The sequence below is a fragment of the Pseudophryne corroboree genome, chromosome 3 (assembly GCF_028390025.1).
Source record: "Pseudophryne corroboree isolate aPseCor3 chromosome 3, aPseCor3.hap2, whole genome shotgun sequence".
In the NCBI taxonomy this organism is placed as follows: domain Eukaryota; kingdom Metazoa; phylum Chordata; class Amphibia; order Anura; family Myobatrachidae; genus Pseudophryne; species Pseudophryne corroboree.
Window position 1 is genome coordinate 801,420,812 of NC_086446.1, and position 21,482 is coordinate 801,442,293.

General features: G+C 51.1%; 1 protein-coding gene across 1 annotated transcript in view; it reads left to right on the plus strand.

Moving 5' to 3' along the window:
• The window catches only part of ATRNL1 (attractin like 1), a 1,127,078-nt gene that overhangs the window by 702,003 nt on the left and 403,593 nt on the right, over nt 1-21,482 (plus strand). The window contains exon 25 of the mRNA XM_063963337.1: nt 5,756-5,817. Within this exon, the coding sequence (XP_063819407.1) occupies nt 5,756-5,817 (62 nt within the window). The remainder of the gene's footprint in view (nt 1-5,755; nt 5,818-21,482) is intronic.

Here is a 21,482-nt window from a genome sequence, read left to right on the forward strand (position 1 = left end):
GTCATGGAGTGCGCTGTGGCCTGCTGTGTGCACAGAGATATACAGTATAGGGAGACTCTACCTTGTCATGGAGTGCGCTGTGGCCTGCTGTGTGCACAGAGATATACAGTATAGGGAGACTCTACCTTGTCATGGAGTGCGCTGTGGCCTGCTGTGTGCGCAGAGATATACAGTATAGGGAGACACTACCTTGTCATGGAGTGCGCTGTGGCCTGCTGTGTGTGCAGAGATATACAGTACAGGGAGACTCTACCCTGTCATGGAGTGCGCTGTGGCCTGCTGTGTGTGCAGAGATATACAGTACAGGGAGACTCTACCCTGTCATGGAGTGCACTCTGGCCTGCTGTGTGCGGAGAGATATACAGTATAGGGAGACTCTACCTTGTCATGGAGTGCGCTGTGGCCTGCTGTGTGCGCAGAGATATACAGTACAGGGAGACTCTACCTTGTCATGGAGTGCGCTGTGGCCTGCTGTGTGCGCAGAGATATACAGTACAGGGAGACTCTACCCTGTCATGGAGTGCGCTCTGGCCTGCTGTGTGCGCAGAGATATACAGTACAGGGAGACTCTACCTTGTCATGGAGTGCGCTGTGGCCTGCTGTGTGCGCAGAGATATACAGTACAGGGAGACTCTACCTTGTCATGGAGTGCGCTGTGGCCTGCTGTGTGCGCAGAGATATACAGTACAGGGAGACTCTACCTTGTCATGGAGTGCGCTGTGGCCTGCTGTGTGCGCAGAGATATACAGTACAGGGAGACTCTACCTTGTCATGGAGTGCGCTGTGGCCTGCTGTGTGCGCAGAGATATACAGTATAGGGAGAATCTACCCTGTCATGGAGTGCGCTCTGGCCTGCTGTGTGCGCAGAGATATACAGTATAGGGAGACTCTACCTTGTCATGGAGTGCGCTGTGGCCTGCTGTGTGCGCAGAGATATACAGTACAGGGAGACTCTACCCTGTCATGGAGTGCGCTCTGGCCTGCTGTGTGCGCAGAGATATACAGTACAGGGAGACTCTACCTTGTCATGGAGTGTGCTGTGGCCTGCTGTGTGCGCAGAGATATACAGTACAGGGAGACTCTACCTTGTCATGGAGTGCGCTGTGGCCTGCTGTGTGCGCAGAGATATACAGTACAGGGAGACTCTACCTTGTCATGGAGTGCGCTGTGGCCTGCTGTGTGCGCAGAGATATACAGTACAGGGAGACTCTACCTTGTCATGGAGTGCGCTGTGGCCTGCTGTGTGCGCAGAGATATACAGTATAGGGAGAATCTACCCTGTCATGAAGTGCGCTCTGGCCTGCTGTGTGCGCAGAGATATACAGTATAGGGAGACTCTACCTTGTCATGGAGTGCGCTGTCGCCTGCTGTGTGCGCAGAGATATACAGTATAGGGAGACTCTACCTTGTCATGGAGTGCGCTGTGGCCTGCTGTGTGCGCAGAGATATACAGTATAGGGAGACTCTACCCTGTCATGGAGTGCGCTGTGGCCTGCTGTGTGCACAGAGATATACAGTATAGGGAGACTCTACCTTGTCATGGAGTGCGCTGTGGCCTGCTGTGTGTGCAGAGATATACAGTACAGGGAGACTCTACCTTGTCATGGAGTGCGCTGTGGCCTGCTGTGTGCGCCGAGATATACAGTATAGGGAGACTCTACCCTGTCATGGAGTGCGCTCTGGCCTGCTGTGTGCGCAGAGATATACAGTATAGGGAGACTCTACCCTGTCATGGAGTGCGCTGTGGCCTGCTGTGTGCGCAGAGATATACAGTATAGGGAGACTCTACCCTGTCATGGAGTGCGCTGTGGCCTGCTGTGTGCGCAGAGATATACAGTACAGGGAGACTCTACCCTGTCATGGAGTGCGCTGTGGCCTGCTGTGTGCGCAGAGATATACAGTATAGGGAGACTCTACCCTGTCATGGAGTGCGCTGTGGCCTGCTGTGTGCGCAGAGATATACAGTATAGGGAGACTCTACCTTGTCATGGAGTGCGCTGTGGCCTGCTGTGTGCACAGAGATATACAGTATAGGGAGACTCTACCTTGTCATGGAGTGCGCTGTGGCCTGCTGTGTGCGGAGAGATATACAGTATAGGGAGACTCTACCCTGTCATGGAGTGCGCTGTGGCCTGCTGTGTGCACAGAGATATACAGTATAGGGAGACTCTACCTTGTCATGGAGTGCGCTGTGGCCTGCTGTGTGCGGAGAGATATACAGTATAGGGAGACTCTACCCTGTCATGGAGTGCGCTGTGGCCTGCTGTGTGCGCAGAGATATACAGTATAGGGAGACTCTACCTTGTCATGGAGTGCGCTGTGGCCTGCTGTGTGCACAGAGATATACAGTATAGGGAGACTCTACCTTGTCATGGAGTGCGCTGTGGCCTGCTGTGTGCGCAGAGATATACAGTATAGGGAGACTCTACCCTGTCATGGAGTGCGCTGTGGCCTGCTGTGTGCGGAGAGATATACAGTATAGGGAGACTCTACCTTGTCATGGAGTGCGCTGTGGCCTGCTGTGTGCGCAGAGATATACAGTATAGGGAGACTCTACCCTGTCATGGAGTGCGCTGTGGCCTGCTGTGTGCGCAGAGATATACAGTATAGGGAGACTCTACCCTGTCATGGAGTGCGCTGTGGCCTGCTGTGTGCACAGAGATATACAGTACAGAGAGACTCTACCTTGTCATGGAGTGTGCTGTGGCCTGCTGTGTGCGCAGAGATATACAGTATAGGGAGACTCTACCTTGTCATGGAGTGTGCTGTGGCCTGCTGTGTGCGCAGAGATATACAGTATAGGGAGACTCTACCCTGTCATGGAGTACGCTGTGGCCTGCTGTGTGTGCAGAGATATACAGTACAGGGAGACTCTACCTTGTCATGTAGTGCGCTGTGGCCTGCTGTGTGCGCAGAGATATACAGTACAGGGAGACTCTACCTTGTCATGGAGTGCGCTGTGGCCTGCTGTGCGCGCAGAGATATACAGTATAGGGAGACTCTACCCTGTCATGGAGTGCGCTGTGGCCTGCTGTGTGCGCAGAGATATACAGTACAGGGAGACTCTACCCTGTCATGGAGTGCGCTGTGGCCTGCTGTGTGCGCAGAGATATACAGTATAGGGAGACTCTACCCTGTCATGGAGTGCGCTGTGGCCTGCTGTGTGCGGAGAGATATACAGTACAGGGAGACTCTACCCTGTCATGGAGTGCGCTGTGGCCTGCTGTGTGCGCAGAGATATACAGTATAGGGAGACTCTACCCTGTCATGGAGTGCGCTGTGGCCTGCTGTGTGTGCAGAGATATACAGTACAGGGAGACTCTACCTTGTCATGGAGTGTGCTGTGGCCTGCTGTGTGCGCAGAGATATACAGTACAGGGAGACTCTACCCTGTCATGGAGTGCGCTGTCGCCTGCTGTGTGCGCAGAGATATACAGTATAGGGAGACTCTACCTTGTCATGGAGTGCGCTGTGGCCTGCTGTGTGCGCAGAGATATACAGTATAGGGAGACTCTACCCTGTCATGGAGTGCGCTGTGGCCTGCTGTGTGCGCAGAGATATACAGTACAGGGAGACTCTACCCTGTCATGGAGTGCGCTGTGGCCTGCTGTGTGCGCAGAGATATACAGTATAGGGAGACTCTACCTTGTCATGGAGTGCGCTCTGGCCTGCTGTGTGCGGAGAGATATACAGTATAGGGAGACTCTACCTTGTCATGGAGTGCGCTGTGGCCTGCTGTGTGCGCAGAGATATACAGTATAGGGAGACTCTACCTTGTCATGTAGTGCGCTGTAGCCTGCTGTGTGTGCAGAGATATACAGTATAGGGAGACTCTACCTTGTCATGGAGTGCGCTGTGGCCTGCTGTGTGTGCAGAGATATACAGTATAGGGAGACTCTACCTTGTCATGGAGTGCGCTGTGGCCTGCTGTGTGCGCAGAGATATACAGTATAGGGAGACTCTACCTTGTCATGGAGTGCGCTGTGGCCTGCTGTGTGCGGAGAGATATACAGTATAGGGAGACTCTACCCTGTCATGGAGTGCGCTGTGGCCTGCTGTGTGCGCAGAGATATACAGTACAGGGAGACTCTACCCTGTCATGGAGTGCGCTGTGGCCTGCTGTGTGCGCAGAGATATACAGTATAGGGAGACTCTACCTTGTCATGGAGTGCGCTGTGGCCTGCTGTGTGCGCAGAGATATACAGTATAGGGAGACTCTACCTTGTCATGTAGTGCGCTGTGGCCTGCTGTGTGCGCAGAGATATACAGTATAGGGAGACTCTACCCTGTCATGGAGTGCGCTGTGGCCTGCTGTGTGCGCAGAGATATACAGTACAGGGAGACTCTACCCTGTCATGGAGTGCGCTGTGGCCTGCTGTGTGCGCAGAGATATACAGTACAGGGGGACTCTACCCTGTCATGGAGTGCGCTGTGGCCTGCTGTGTGCGGAGAGATATACAGTATAGGGAGACTCTACCCTGTCATGGAGTGCGCTGTGGCCTGCTGTGTGCGGAGAGATATACAGTACAGGGAGACTCTACCCTGTCATGGAGTGCGCTGTGGCCTGCTGTGTGCACAGAGATATACAGTATAGGGAGACTCTACCTTGTCATGGAGTGCGCTGTGGCCTGCTGTGTGCACAGAGATATACAGTACAGGGAGACTCTACCTTGTCATGGAGTGCGCTGTGGCCTGCTGTGTGCGCAGAGATATACAGTACAGGGAGACTCTACCCTGTCATGGAGTGCGCTGTGGCCTGCTGTGTGCACAGAGATATACAGTATAGGGAGACTCTACCTTGTCATGGAGTGCGCTGTGGCCTGCTGTGTGCGCAGAGATATACAGTACAGGGAGACTCTACCTTGTCATGGAGTGTGCTGTGGCCTGCTGTGTGCGCAGAGATATACAGTATAGGGAGACTCTACCCTGTCATGGAGTGCGCTGTGGCCTGCTGTGTGCGGAGAGATATACAGTACAGGGAGACTCTACCTTGTCATGGAGTGCGCTGTGGCCTGCTGTGTGCGCAGAGATATACAGTACAGGGAGACTCTACCTTGTCATGGAGTGCGCTGTGGCCTGCTGTGTGCGCAGAGATATACAGTATAGGGAGACTCTACCTTGTCATGGAGTGCGCTGTGGCCTGCTGTGTGCGCAGAGATATACAGTACAGGGAGACTCTACCTTGTCATGGAGTGTGCTGTGGCCTGCTGTGTGCGCAGAGATATACAGTATAGGGAGACTCTACCCTGTCATGGAGTGCGCTGTGGCCTGCTGTGTGCGGAGAGATATACAGTACAGGGAGACTCTACCTTGTCATGGAGTGCGCTGTGGCCTGCTGTGTGCGCAGAGATATACAGTACAGGGAGACTCTACCTTGTCATGGAGTGCGCTGTGGCCTGCTGTGTGCGCAGAGATATACAGTACAGGGAGACTCTTGCACGCAGGTTAGAGCCCTGTTTGTGGCAGTGTGCTTGCAGATCATTCTCAGGCTGCAGCCTAGCTTGTGACCTAGCCTGTCAGGTGGAGTATGTCCGGGGGTCCTGCTGTCTTCCAGAACATATGTTAGGCTCCATACGCCGAGCAAAGATCCCTGCGGAGATACTGAAAGACGCGGGAAGGTCGTAGGATAAGTCAGTAACTTCTTACTTAGGCAGTGTTTTCTGTAGCTGTGCACCTTCTCACCCAGCCAGCGTACTGTGTGTACCTCATGTGAGGCCTGACATTGTGTTCTGACCAGTTCCTTCCTGCCTTTCAGATCGCCTTCTCACAGCACAATACAATCATGGACCTGGTGCAGTTCTTCGTCACCTTCTTCAGGTAAGAGCTGGTGTCACCCGTGCTCCATGTCACTATACGTCAGTAAGGTAATCTGCCGATGCTGAGCAGTAGTGGTTCCCGAGCTAGGGGCCTTGCGATAAACCACGCCGCACATATAACAGTTTCATGTCAAAGCTGAAGTGTTACAGATTGAGGGGGAGATGTGTCAAGCTTCGGAGAGAGATAAAGTACAGAAGATGTTTAAAGCTGACTAGGTGCTTTGGGAAACCTCGCCAAGGCTTGCGATGTCCTCCCCCCACCCCCCACAGGTGATTGGCTTGTTGTCACCTTAGCACTGTTTCAGGTGGTTCCAGAGACAGAGCAGACGTGATAGAGGAGTCTGAGGCGTTAAAGTGCCTCGGCCGCATACGCACAGTGCAGCCACTTACAGAGCGGATACAGCTGAGGGGCAAAAGCAGCATTGCCCCAGCGGGGAGCCTCATTTTGCCCACGTACCTCTAAATTTCTGTCAAAGCATTTCAGGAGGGTCAGACGCGGTCACAACCTGGGGGGAGAGGGATTTGGGACTATTGAGGGAAGTGCACACAGGTTTCTATTGGTTTGGAGCGTGGTTAGGTGGTGTGGTGGTAAATAGTGGCAGGGGGCACATTTATAGGGGCACAATCTTAGGTGTAGCAAATGCTTGAGATTGTTTTAGTTTGTTACGGAGTCTCCTGTGTGTGACGTCAGGTGGGCGGCCTTTCTACAGTAGATGACTTACTCACTGAGCTTCATGACGGCCATGCAAGTATTCATGCTCTCAGCTATAGCGACCAATCAGGTGCTTTCATGCTTTATTTTGCACTGCTAAACCAAGGCTAATCGGGTAACTAGTATGCACAGTGGTTCCCAAACCGAGTATCTCGGAATGCTTGGAGGGGTCCAGGACCATCTCAATTTATTTATGGTCAATGTAATAAGCAAAGCCAGTGTTTGTGGCTTCCAGTCATAAGATATGTGGACAACCAGCCTGAATCCTGTCCCTCGCCACATAACTGACCCTAAGGGTGACGTATAAATATCATTTGCTTCATTTCATATTTTTTTTCTTCTGAATTTCGTAATAAGAAACTTTAGGCCTAGAGGTGCTGTGATTTATGTTTTTTATACTTTAGGGCATCACAACTCAAAAAAGTCTGAGAATCACTGCCCTAATGCAATTTTGTGCTGTTCTACCTCTACGTCTTATCTTAGATGTTACTTTCTAGAGGATAGCAGCTGAATTTATCATGTAACATATCTCTTATAACTTCTGCTCTCAGGTATTATTTTATATTGCCCCTCAATTCTGTACACCATCCACCGATAATCCATATACTCCCATAGACTTTAGCTCCTGATGGTTGCAATATTCATCTATGGCGGCAGGCTGAGTGAGCTTAAGCTTTCTCAGTCTTGCCGTTGCAGGGCGGCTTGCAATGCCAAGGAAACGGTGTCTCGCGACGCAGTCCTTGTTCTCAGCACTTCCGGGAAACAGGGGCGCGTTGCCAATGAACGCTGCCTCACCTCCTCACTGACCCCCTCTTCCCATTTCCAGGATTTCTCCAGTGCTGCTCCTGACTTCTGCAATACCTTTCCATGCTCCATTAGACTCTCACACATCCCCTCAGCCCTTAAATCTCCTCTGTACATCGATGCCTACCACACCGCCTCCTATCTCTGAAACCCCTACACCCCACCGCTCCTCATTAATGGAAGCTTAAAGAGAAGACCCCCTCCTGTCTCTGAAACCCCAACACCCCACAATTCCTCTACAAGAGAAGCTTAAAAAGAAGGCCCCCTCCTATCTTTGAAACCCCTTCATCCCACTGCTCCTCTACAATGGAAGTTCCAAGAGAAGGTCCACTCCTGTCTCTGAAACCCCAACACCCCACCGCTCCTCTACAATGGAAGCTTAAAGAGAAGACCCCCTCCTATCTCTGAAACCCCAACACCCCACCGCTCCTCTACAATGGAAGCTTAAAGAGAAAGTGACCTCCTATCTCTGAAACCCCAACACCCCACCGCTCTTCTACAATGGAAGCTTAAAGAGAAGGTCCCCTCCTTTCTCTGAGACCCCTACACCCCTCTGCTCCTCTACAATGGAAGCTTAAAGAGAAGGCCCTCTTCTATCTCTGAAACCCCTACACCCCACCGTTCCTCTACAATGGACGCTTAAAGAGAAGGCTCCCCCCCTATCTCTGAAACCCATACACCCCCACCGCTTCTCTACAATGGAAGATTAAAGAGATAGCCCCCTCATTTCTCTGAAACCCCTACACCCCACCACTCTTCTACAATGGAAGCTTAAAGAGAAGGCCCCCTCCTTTCTCTGAGACCCCTACACCCCTCTGCTCCTCTACAATGGAAGCTTAAAGAGTAGGCCCTCTTCTATCTCTGAAACCCCTACACCCCACCGTTCCTCTACAATGGACGCTTAAAGAGAAGAACCCCTCATTTCTCTGAAACCCCTATACCCCACCGTTCCTCTACAATGGACGCTTAAAGAGAAGGCTCCCCCCCTATCTCTGAAACCCATACACCCCCACCGCTTCTCTACAATGGAAGATTAAAGAGAAGGCTCCCCCCCTATCTCTGAAACCCATACACCCCCACCGCTTCTCTACAATGGAAGCTTAAAGCGAAGGCCCCTTCCTATCTCTGAAACCCCAACACCCCACCGGTCCTCTACAAGAGAAGCTTAAAGAGAAGGTCCCCTCCTATCTTTGAAACCCCTATACCCCATCACGCCTCTACAATGGAAGCTTAAAGAGAAGGCCCCCTCCTATCTCTGAAACCCCAACACCCCACCGCTCCTCTACAATGGAAGCTTAAAGAGAAAGCGCCCTCCTATCTCTGAAACCCCAACACCCCACCGCTCTTCTACAATGGAAGCTTAAAGAGAAGGCCCCCTCCTTTCTCTGAGACCCCTACACCCCTCTGCTCCTCTACAATGGAAGCTTAAAGAGTAGGCCCTCTTCTATCTCTGAAACCCCTACACCCCACCGTTCCTCTACAATGGACGCTTAAAGAGAAGAACCCCTCATTTCTCTGAAACCCCTATACCCCACCGCTCCTCTACAATGGAAGTTTAAAGAGAAGGCCCCCTCCTATCTTTGAAACCCCTACACCCCACCGCTCCTCTACAATGGAAGCTTAAAGAGAAGGCCCCTCCTATCTCTAAAACCCCAACACCCCACCGGTCCTCTACAATGGAAGCTTAAAGAGAAGGCCCGCTCCTATCTCTGAAACCCCAACACTTCACCACTCCTCTACAATGGAAGCTTAAAGAGAAGGCCCCATCACACCGCTCTCTGTTTCCACCCACAGCCCCTCTACAATGGAAGCTCCAAGAGAAGGCCCCCTCTTGTGTTGCTTTCTCCATGTAATTATAGTAATTTTCAGGTAATGATCATGTATACAGGATATGTCCATATGTGCAACTCGTCTGTAACTGTCCATGAATGACATATTGGTAAGGCGACTGGATATAATACAGCTGAAGTGGACAATACATTATCAGCCAATGGGAAGCTGCTAGACATGGCTGCCTATCGTTCTCCTCACTGCGTATCTTTGCGCCATCCCTCCGTTATCCACCCCAGTTGGTGGATGAAGCCACATCTAAGTACATCACACATAAGCACAACCTTCCCGCACTCAGCAGCAATGCTCACCCCCCCTCCCTGAGGTGTTACTTGCATACTAGATACAAATATACGGGTGCCTTTGGGGTGACCAAGCGCAGTATGGAAGGGCCTGTCTTACACCGTATATATGAACGCTGGTGAAGCCAACTCCGTCATTGGCATCAGGAACCTTTGGGGGTTATTCAGGTTTGTTAGCAAACCAAAATAGCACACTAACAAACAAATCCATGCTGCACTGCAGGGGAGGCAGATGTAACATGTGCAGAGAGAGTTAGATTTGGGTGGGTTATATTGTTTCTGTGCAGGGTAAATACTGGCTGCTTTATTTTTACACTGCAATTTGGATTTGAGTTAGAACACACCCCACCCAAATCTAACTCTCTCTGCACATGTTACATCTGCCCCACCTGCACTGCACATGCTTTTGCCCATTAGTGTGCTTTTTTTGGTTTGCTAACAATCCTGAATAACCCCCTTTATCACCGAGTCCATCCCCCTTTGGTATAAAGCATCCAGTTAGATGTAGCGTCACACAGCACGGTGGCTGCATGCCGCACTCTGATCGCAGCGCCCGAACGGTTACTGATTTGTGAACGCTGAAAAGTGTGTTTAGTAGTTTCCCTTTGCCGTTGTAATGAGCAGCGTTTAAGCTGAGACGAGAGTGGGCGTGTAAGCGAGAGACGTTGATCAGCCGCGTGCACGAGACACGATAAAACATCCATATGCACCGCAGCCGGGCCGCCCCGCAGATTAACATCCACGCTGGATAAATTGTCCCAAATGTTTTCAGACCACGACTGTCCCCAGTTCTCCCCCTCCCGCTGACACCGGCCTTTGTGCGGAAAGCACGCCAACGTTACTGAGGTTGAGCGTGTAATGAATAGATGAGGGAATAACACTTTGCTGCCATTATTAGACTTCCCAGCCATTATTTCCTCGCAATGTCTCTCCATTAACAACATTTTGCATTTAGGATACAATGAGCACCTTGGGCTAAATTCAATTACTGCAGCTCAGTGGAGGCCTTGTGTAATACTGCCGATTGGTGTACACGCGCTTATTTCCAGCACGCCGCAGTATGCCTGGAATATCCGCTCTGTCTTTTTGCCTACACCCTATTTATACTTGGCAATCCGGGCGATGTTCCTTCTGCGCAGCTAAGCGAACATGACGGGAATTGTCTTTCGACAAAGTTGCACAAGTCTCCAGGCCGTCAGCCCTCCAGGAAGAGAGCCGTGAAGGGCGAGTGCGAGCTCGGAGGAGGGCTTTGAATTATGAAACATAATATTTCAAGGGTGAGATAGTTTGTGCCCCCCCTGGCTAGGATCAGTCTTAGCTGATCATGTTATGCCTTCCTCCCACTTGTGATACAAACAGCTACGCTGTGCCTGGCTGTGTGGCGGCGTCCGCTGGTTAGCACTCGCTGTCAGGTAATATTCCGCACTATCCGTGAGGACAGGTCTTGTAAGAGGACTGTAATATCCTGTATTCAGCCGCCCGTGACACGCAGGTTATAGTATCTGACACCAGTCGCCCTCTCCCTGATACTTGTAGGATTCCTGTAACTGTCACTGGTCACATACAGAGATAACAAGAGGCTGATTCTGAGCTAGGAGCAAAGCAAAAATCAGCCAGTAACTGCGCACCTGGGTAACATAATACTGCACTGCAGGGGGCAGATGTAACATGTGCAGAGAGTTAGGTGTGGGAGGGGAGTGTCCTAGCTCAGAGCTACATTGCAGTGTGAGAATAAAGCTGCCCAGTATGTGTGGGCTACATGCAGAAGCAGCCAGTAACTGAGCACCTGGGTAACACCATGCTGCACTGCAGGGGGGCAGATGTAACATGTGCAGAGAGTTAGGTGTGGGAGAGGCGTGTCCTAGCTCAGAGCTACATTGCAGTATGAGAATAAAGCTGCCCAGCATGTCCGGGTTACATGCAGAAGCTGCCAGTAACTGAGCACCTGGGTAACACCATGCTGCACTGCAGGGGGCAGATGTAACATGTGCAGAGAGTTAGGTGTGGGAGGGGAGTGTCCTAGCTCAGAGCTACATTGCAGTGTGAGAATAAAGCTGCCCAGTATGTGTGGGCTACATGCAGAAGCAGCCAGTAACTGAGCACCTGGGTAACACCATGCTGCACTGCAGGGGGGCAGATGTAACATGTGCAGAGAGTTAGGTGTGGGAGAGGCGTGTCCTAGCTCAGAGCTACATTGCAGTATGAGAATAAAGCTGCCCAGCATGTCCGGGTTACATGCAGAAGCTGCCAGTAACTGACCACCTGGGTAACACCATGCTGCACTGCAGGGGGCAGATGTAACATGTGCAGAGAGTTAGGTGTGGGAGAGGCGTGTCCTAGCTCAGAGCTACATTGCAGTATGAGAATAAAGCTGCCCAGCATGTCCGGGTTACATGCAGAAGCAGCCAGTAACTGAGCACCTGGGTAACACCATGCTGCACTGCAGGGGGCAGATGTAACATGTGCAGAGAGTTAGGTGTGGGAGCGACATGTCCTAGCTCAGATCTACATTGCAGCGTGAGAATAAAGCTGTCTAGCATGTGTGGGCTACATGCAGAAGCAGCCAGTAACTGAGCACCTGGGTAACACCATGCTGCACTGCAGGGGGCAGATGTAACATGTGCAGAGAGTTTGGTGTGGGAGGGGTGTGTCTTAGCTCAGATCTACATTGCAGTGTGAGAATAAAGCTGCCAGCATGTGTGGGCTACATGCAGAAGCACCCAGTAACTGAGCACCTGGGTGACACCATGCTGCACTGCAGGGAGGAAGATGTAACATGTGCAGAGACTTAGGTGTGGGATGGGCGTATCCTATCTCAGAGCTACATTGCAGTGTGAGAATAAAGCTGTCCAGCATGTGTGGGCTACATGCAGAAGCAGCTAGTAACTGAGCACCTGGGTAACACCATGCTGCACTGCAGAGAGCAGATGTAACATGTGCAGAGAGTTAGGTGTGGGAGGGGCATGTTCTAGCTCAGATTGAGTGGCTCAAGTAGGTGCACTTGTTACCTACCTCTGTCAATTAAGCCCATAATCCCATACACCAGCCACAGATTGAACCCTCTGCCCCCAGATGGTACAGTGTACTGTATTTACCAGGTGGCGCCTGTATGTGAGCTATGGATTGGGGCATCTGGGTCACTATACTGCTGGACATGGCTGCTAGTGCTGGTGCGCCTGCTGTAATGCCTCTGGGCCAGTGGTAGGAGAGGAAGGATAAAGCAGACGTTGGCTGTGTGTTACAATCATTCAGCTGCTGTCTGTGGGTTTCTCCACCGCCTGAGGGAAAGAGATTGGTAAAATGAGTTTAGCGCAGGACAATTTGAGATATATGGAGCACATAAGTGACTGGAGAACTCGTCCTGTGCAGCTATTAGAGGCATCATTAAGTCCCCACAATGGTAAGAATAGAATGAAAGCCTCTTTCTATCACTCGGTTATGATTCAGCAGTTGAGGAAAACAGTGTTCAGAGCGATGGGCTGTGAGATGAGGAACATCTGAGAGTAATTACTCCATGCACTGCTGAGAGGCACAGCCCTGGTCCTGCAGCCACTGTGCTACCCGGGTGTCTGAGCGCTGATCTCATCCCCAAGTCTGTCTCCTGTTATATGCACAGGGGAGGCCGTCACTCCTCATCCTTCTCATCCCCCAGGTCTGTCTCCTGTTATATGCGTAGGGGAGGCCGTCACTCCTCATCCTCCTCATCCCCAGGTCTGTCTCCTGTTATATGCACAGGGGAGGCCGTCACTCCTCATCCTTCTCATCCCCAGGTCTGTCTCCTGTTATATGCACAGGGGAGGCCGTCACTCCTCATCCCCCTCATCCCCAGGTCTGTCTCCTGTTATATGCGCAGGGGAGGCCGTCACTCCTCATCCTCCTCATCCCCAGGTCTGTCTCCTGTTATATGCGCAGGGGAGGCCGTCACTCCTCATTCTCATCCCCTGGTCTGTCTCCTGTTATATGCGCAGGGGAGGCCGTCACTCCTCATATATACAGGGGAGGCCGTCACTCCTCATCCTCCTCATCCCCAGGTCTGTCTCCTGTTATATGCACAGAGGAGGCCGTCACTCCTCATCATCCTCATCCCCAGGTCTGTCTCCTGTTATATGCACAGGGGAGGCCGTCACTCCTCATCCCCAGGTCTGTCTCCTGTTATATGCGCAGGGGAGGCCGTCACTCCTCATCCCCAGGTCTGTCTCTGTTATATATACAGGGGAGGCCGTCACTCCTCATCCTCCTCATCCCCAGGCCTGTCTCCTGTTATATGCGCAGGGGAGGCCGTCACTCCTCATCCTCCTCATGCCCAGGTCTGTCTCCTGTTATATGCGCAGGGGAGGCCGTCACTCCTCATCCTCCTCATCCCCCTCATCCCCAGGTCTGTCTCCTGTTATATGCACAGAGGAGGCCATCACTCCTCATCCTCCTCATCCCCAGGTCTGTCTCCTGTTATATATACAGGGGAGGCCGTCACTCCTCATCCTCCTCATCCCCAGGTCTGTCTCCTGTTATATATACAGGGGAGGCCGTCACTCCTCTTCCTCCTCATCCCCAGGTCTGTCTCCTGTTATATATACATGGGAGGCCGTCACTCCTCATCCCCAGGTCTGTCTCCTGTTATATGCACAGGGGAGGCCGCCACTCCTCATCCTCATCATCCCCAGGTCTGTCTCCTGTTATATGCACAGGGGAGGCCGTCACTCCTCATCCCAAGGTCTGTCTCCTGTTATATGCACAGGGGAGGCCGCCACTCCTCATCCTCATCATCCCCAGGTCTGTCTCCTGTTATATGCACAGGGGAGGCCGTCACTCCTCATCCTCCTCATCCCCAGGTCTGTCTCCTGTTATATGCACAAGGGAGGCCGTCACTCCTCATCCTCCTCATCCCCAGGTCTGTCTCCTGTTATATATACAGGGGAGGCCGTCACTCCTCATCCTCCTCATCCCCAGGTCTGTCTCCTGTTATATGCACAGGGGAGGCCGCCACTCCTCATCCTCAGGTCTGTCTCCTGTTATATGCACAGGGGAGGCCGTCACTCCTCATCCTCCTCATCCCCAGGTCTGTCTCCTGTTATATGCACAGGGGAGGCCGCCACTCCTCATCCTCCTCATCACCAGGTCTGTCTCCTGTTATATATACAGGGGAGGCCGTCACTCCTCATCCTCCTCATCCCCAGGTCTGTCTCCTGTTATATGCACAGGGGAGGCCGTCACTCCTCATCCTCCTCATCCCCAGGTCTGTCTCCTGTTATATATACAGGGGAGGCCGTCACTCCTCATCCTCCTCATCCCCAGGTCTGTCTCCTGTTATATGCACAGGGGAGGCCGCCACTCCTCATCCTCCTCATCCCCAGGTCTGTCTCCTGTTATATGCACAGCGGAGGCCGTCACTCCTCATCCTCCTCATCACCAGGTCTGTCTCCTGTTATATACACAGCGGAGGCCGTCACTCCTCATCCTCCTCATCCCCAGGTCTGTCTCCTGTTATATATACAGGGGAGGCCGTCACTCCTCATCCTCCTCATCCCCAGGTCTGTCTCCTGTTATATGCACAGGGGAGGCCGCCACTCCTCATCCTCAGGTCTGTCTCCTGTTATATGCACAGGGGAGGCCGTCACTCCTCATCCTCCTCATCCCCAGGTCTGTCTCCTGTTATATGCACAGGGGAGGCCGCCACTCCTCATCCTCCTCATCACCAGGTCTGTCTCCTGTTATATATACAGGGGAGGCCGTCACTCCTCATCCTCCTCATCCCCAGGTCTGTCTCCTGTTATATGCACAGGGGAGGCCGTCACTCCTCATCCTCCTCATCCCCAGGTCTGTCTCCTGTTATATATACAGGGGAGGCCGTCACTCCTCATCCTCCTCATCCCCAGGTCTGTCTCCTGTTATATGCACAGGGGAGGCCGCCACTCCTCATCCTCCTCATCCCCAGGTCTGTCTCCTGTTATATGCACAGCGGAGGCCGTCACTCCTCATCCTCCTCATCACCAGGTCTGTCTCCTGTTATATACACAGCGGAGGCCGTCACTCCTCATCCTCCTCATCCCCAGGTCTGTCTCCTGTTATATATACAGGGGAGGCCGTCACTCCTCATCCTCCTCATCCACAGGTCTGTCTCCTGTTATATGCACAGGGGAGGCCGCCACTCCTCATCCTCCTCATCCCCAGGTCTGTCTCCTGTTATATGCACAGGGGAGGCCGTCACTCCTCATCCTCCTCATCCCCAGGTCTGTCTCCTGTTATATGCACAGGGGAGGCCGTCACTCATCACCAGGTCTGTCTCCTATTATATGCACAGGGGAGGCCGTCACTCCTCATCCTCCTCATCCCCAGGTCTGTCTCCTGTTATATGCACAGGGGAGGCCGTCACTCCTCATCATCCTCATCCCCAGGTCTGTCTCCTGTTATTTATACAGGGGAGGCCGTCACTCCTCATCCTCCTCATCCCCAGGTCTGTCTCCTGTTATATGCACAGGGGAGGCCGTGACTCCTCATCATCCTCATCCCCAGGTCTGTCTCCTGTTATATGCACAGGGGAGGCCGTCACTCCTCATCCCCAGGTCTGTCTCCTGTTATATGCACAGGGGAGGCCGTCACTCCTCATCCTCCTCATCCCCAGGTCTGTCTCCTGTTATATGCACAGGGGAGGCCGTCACTCCTCATCCTCCTCATCCCCAGGTCTGTCTCCTGTTATATGCACGGGGGAGGCCGTCACTCCTCATCATCCTCATCCCCAGGTCTGTCTCCTGTAATTTATACAGGGGAGGCCGTCACTCCTCATCCTCCTCATCCCCAGGTCTGTCTCCTGTTATATGCACAGGGGAGGCCGTCACTCCTCATCCTCCTCATCCCCAGGTATGTCTCCTGTTATATGCACAGGGGAGGCCGCCACTCCTCATCCTCCTCATCCCCAGGTATGTCTCCTGTTATATGCACAGGGGAGGCCGCCACTCCTCATCCTCATCATCCCCAGGTCTGTCTCCTGTTATATATACAGGGGAGGCCGTCACTCCTCATCCCCCTCATCCCCAGGTCTGTCTCCTGTTATATGCACAGGGGAGGCCGTCACTCCTCATCCTCCTCATCCCCAGGTCTGTCTCCTGTTATATATACAGGGGAGGCCATCACTCTTCATCCTCCTCATCCCCAGGTCTGTCTCCTGTTATATATACAGGGGAGGCCATCACTCCTCATCCCCAGGTCTGTCTCCTGTTATATGTGCAGGGGAGATGTACTCAAGGGGTTAAGAATGTAGATGACATGTAATGTGATATAAGTACAGATGGCATGGGGTGTAAGGTGAGTTCAGATGGCATGGGATGTAAGGTGAGTGCAGGTGGCATGGGGTGTAAGGTGAGTGCAGATGGCATGGGATGTAAGGTGAGTGCAGGTGGCATGGAATGTAAGGTGAGTGCAGGTGGCATGGGATGTAAGGTGATTACAGGTGGCATGGATTACAGGGTGATTACAGGTGGCATGGGATGTAAGGTGATTACAGGTGGCATGGGATACAGGGTGATTACAGGTGGCATGGGATACAGGCTGAGTACAGGTGGCATGGGATACAGGCTGAGTGCAGGTGCATGGGATGTAAGGTTATTACAGGTGGCATGGGATACAGGCTGAGTACAGGTGGCATGGGATGTAAGGTGAGTACAGGTGGCATGGGATACAGGGTTATTACAGGTGGCATGGGATACAGGGTGATTACAGGTGGCATGGGATACAGGCTGAGTACAGGTGGCATGGGATGTAAGGTGATTACAGGTGGCATGGGATACAGGGTGATTACAGGTGGCATGGGATACAGGGTGATTACAGGTGGCATGGGATACAGGGTGAGTACAGGTGGCATGGGATACAGGGTGATTACAGGTGGCATGGGATGTAAGGTGATTACAGGTGGCATGGGATACAGGGTGATTACAGGTGGCATGGGATACAGGCTGATTACAGGTGGCATGGGATACAGGGTGATTACAGGTGGCATGGGATACAGGGTGATTACAGGTGGCATGGGATACAGGCTGAGTACAGGTGGCATGGGATGTAATGTGAGTGCAAGTCTGGAAGATCGGTCAAGGTAGGTGACTAACGGGTTACTTCCGACTCGGTATTTACCACCACCAAGAGTTCTACTGGGCAGTGCCACGCCCACTGCGGCTCTTCGGTTCCGCTTTATCAGAATACAATTTAATCATCAGTAGCGTGGGCTTAGCAAGGTGCAGGCATTAGAGACCACAAAGATCAGTACGAGAAATTACGTTTTAATGTTAAGAATACTTCAGAGTTTACAGTTACAAAAGAGATTAATTTAAGAGTATAATTTATTATATTTAAATACACACAGATTACGACTTCAGAAAGTAAAAAGATTTCATCTTACTGCTGTCCTCTCTCTAACACTCCGATACCTTACTGCTGTCCTCACTCTTACATCTTACTGCTGTCCTCTCTCTAACACTCCGATACCTTACTGCTTTCATCTCTCTAACACTCTGAAACCTTACTGCTGTCCTCACTCTGACACCTTACTGCTGTCCTCTCTAACACTCTGATACCTTACTGCTGTCCTCTCTAACACTCTGATACCTTACTGCTTTCATCTCTCTAACACTCTGAAACCTTACTGCTGTCCTCACTCTGACACCTTACTGCTGTCCTCTCTAACACTCTGATACCTTACTGCTGTCCTCTCTAACACTCTGATACCTTACTGCTGTCCACTCTAACACTCTTACACCTTACTGCTTTCCTCTCTCTAACATTCTGACATCTTACTGCTGTCCTCACTCTGACATCTTACTGCTGCCCTCTCTCTAACACTCTGATACCTTACTGCTGTCCTCTCTAACACTCTTACACCTTACTGCTGCCCTCTCTCTAACACTCTTACACCTTACTGCTGCCCTCTCTCTAACACTCTTACACCTTACTGCTGCCCTCTCTCTAACACTCTTACACCTTACTGCTGCCCTCTCTCTAACACTCTTACACCTTACTGCTGCCCTCTCTCTAACACTCTGAAACTTCACTGCTGTCCTCTCTCTAACACTCTGACCCCTTACTGCTGTCCTCTCTCTAACATTCTGACACCTTACTGCTTTCCTCTCTCTAACATTCTGACCTGCTTTCCTCACTCTGACACTCTGAAACCTTACTGCTGTCCTCTCTCTAACACTCTGAAACTTTACTGCTGTCCTCTCTCTAACACTCTGACCCCTTACTGCTGTCCTCTCTCTAACATTCTGACACCTTACTGCTGTCCTCTCTCTAACACTCCTACACCTTACTGCTGTCCTCTCTCTAACATTCTGACACCTTACTGCTGTCCTCTCTCTAACACACCTACACCTTACTGCTGTCCTCTCTCTAACATTCTGACACCTTACTGCTGTCCTCTCTCTAACACTCTGACTCCTTACTGTTGTCCTCTCTCTAACACTCTGACACCTCACTGCTGTCCTCTCTCTAACACCTTACTGCTGTCCTCTTTCTAACATTCTGACACCTTACTGCTGTCCTCTCTCTAACACTCCTACACCTTACTGCTGTCCTCTAACACTCTGACACCTTACTACTGTCCTCTCTAACACTCTTACACCTTACTGCTGTCCTCTCTAACACTCTTACACCTTACTGCTGTCCTCTCTAACACTCTTACACCTTACTGCTGTCCTCTCTAACACTCTTACACCTTACTGCTGTCCTCTCTAACACTCTTACACCTTACTGCTGTCCTCTCTAACACTCTTACACCTTACTGCTGTTCTCTCTAACACTCTTACACCTTACTGCTGTTCTCTCTAACACTCTTACACCTTACTGCTGTCCTTTCTAACACTCTGACACATTGCTGCTGCCCTCTCTCTAACATTCTGACATCTTACTGCTGTCCTCTCTGACACCTTACTGCTGTCCTTTCTCTAACACTCTTACACCTTACTGCTGTCCTCTCTTACACCTTACTGCTGTCCTCTCTAACACTCTTACACCTTACTGCTGCCCTCTCTCTAACATATTGACATCTTACTGCTGTCCTCTCTAACATTCTGACACATTACTGCTGTCATCTCTCTAACATTGTGACACCTTACTGCTGTCCTCTCTCTAACACTCTGATACCTTACTGCTGTCCTCTCTCTAACATTCTGACACCTTACTGCTGTCCTCTCTCTAACACTCCTACACCTTACTGCTGTCCTCTCTAACATTCTGACACATTACTGCTGTCCTCTCTCTAACACTCTGAAACTTTACTGCTGTCCTCTCTCTAACACTCTGACCCCTTACTGCTGTCCTCTCTCTAACATTCTGACACCTTACTGCTGTCCTCTCTCTAACACTCCTACACCTTACTGCTGTCCTCTCTCTAACATTCTGACACCTTACTGCTGTCCTCTCTCTAACACTCCTACACCTTACTGCTGTCCTCTCTCTAACATTCTGACACCTTACTGCTGTCCTCTCTCTAACATTCTGACACCTTACTGCTGTCCTCTCTCTAACACTCTGACTCCTTACTGCTGTCCTCTCTCTAACACTCTGACTCCTTACTGCTGTCCTCTCTCTAACACCTTACTGCTGTCCTCTCTCTAACATTCTGACACCTTACTGCTGTCCTCTCTCTAACACTCCTACACCTTACTGCTGTCCTCTCTCTAACACTCTGACACCTTACTACTGTCCTCTCTAACACACTTACACCTTACTGCTGTCCTCTCTAACACTCTTACACCTTACTGCTGTCCTCTCTAACACTCTTACACCTTACTGCTGTTCTCTCTAACACTCTTACACCTTACTGCTGTCCTTTCTAACACTCTGACACATTGCTGCTGCCCTCTCTCTAACATTCTGACATCTTACTGCTGTCCTCTCTAACACTCTGACACCTTACTGCTGTCCTTTCTCTAACACTCTTACACCTTACTGCTGTCCTCTCTAACACTCTTACACCTTACTGCTGCCCTCTCTCTAACATATTGACATCTTACTGCTGTCCTCTCTAACATTCTGACACATTACTGCTGTCATCTCTCTAACATTGTGACACCTTACTGCTGTCCTCTCTCTAACACTCTAATACCTTACTGCTGTCCTCTCTCTAACACTCTGATACCTTACTGCTGTCCTCTCTCTAACATTCTTACACCTTACTGCTGTCCTCTCTCTAACACTCCTACACCTTACTGCTGTCCTCTCTAACATTCTGACACATTACTGCTGTCCTCTCTCTAACACTCTGAAACTTTACTGCTGTCCTCTCTCTAACACTCTGACCCCTTACTGCTGTCCTCTCTCTAACATTCTGACACCTTACTGCTGTCCTCTCTCTAACACTCCTACACCTTACTGCTGTCCTCTCTCTAACATTCTGACACCTTACTGCTGTCCTCTCTCTAACACTCCTACACCTTACTGCTGTCCTCTCTCTAACATTCTGACACCTTACTGCTGTCCTCTCTCTAACACTCTGACACCTTACTGCTGTCCTCTCTCTAACACTCCTACACCTTACTGCTGTCCTCTCTCTAACACTCTGACACCTTACTACTGTCCTCTCTAACACTCTTACACCTTACTGCTGTCCTCTCTAACACTCTTACACCTTACTGCTGTCCTCTCTAACACTCTTACACCTTACTGCTGTTCTCTCTAACACTCTTACACCTTACTGCTGTCCTTTCTAACACTCTGACACATTGCTGCTGCCCTCTCTCTAACATTCTGACATCTTACTGCTGTCCTCTCTGACACCTTACTGCTGTCCTTTCTCTAACACTCTTACACCTTACTGCTGTCCTCTCTTACACCTTACTGCTGTCCTCTCTAACACTCTTACACCTTACTGCTGCCCTCTCTCTAACATATTGACATCTTACTGCTGTCCTCTCTAACATTCTGACACATTACTGCTGTCATCTCTCTAACATTGTGACACCTTACTGCTGTCCTCTCTCTAACACTCTGATACCTTACTGCTGTCCTCTCTCTAACATTCTGACACCTTACTGC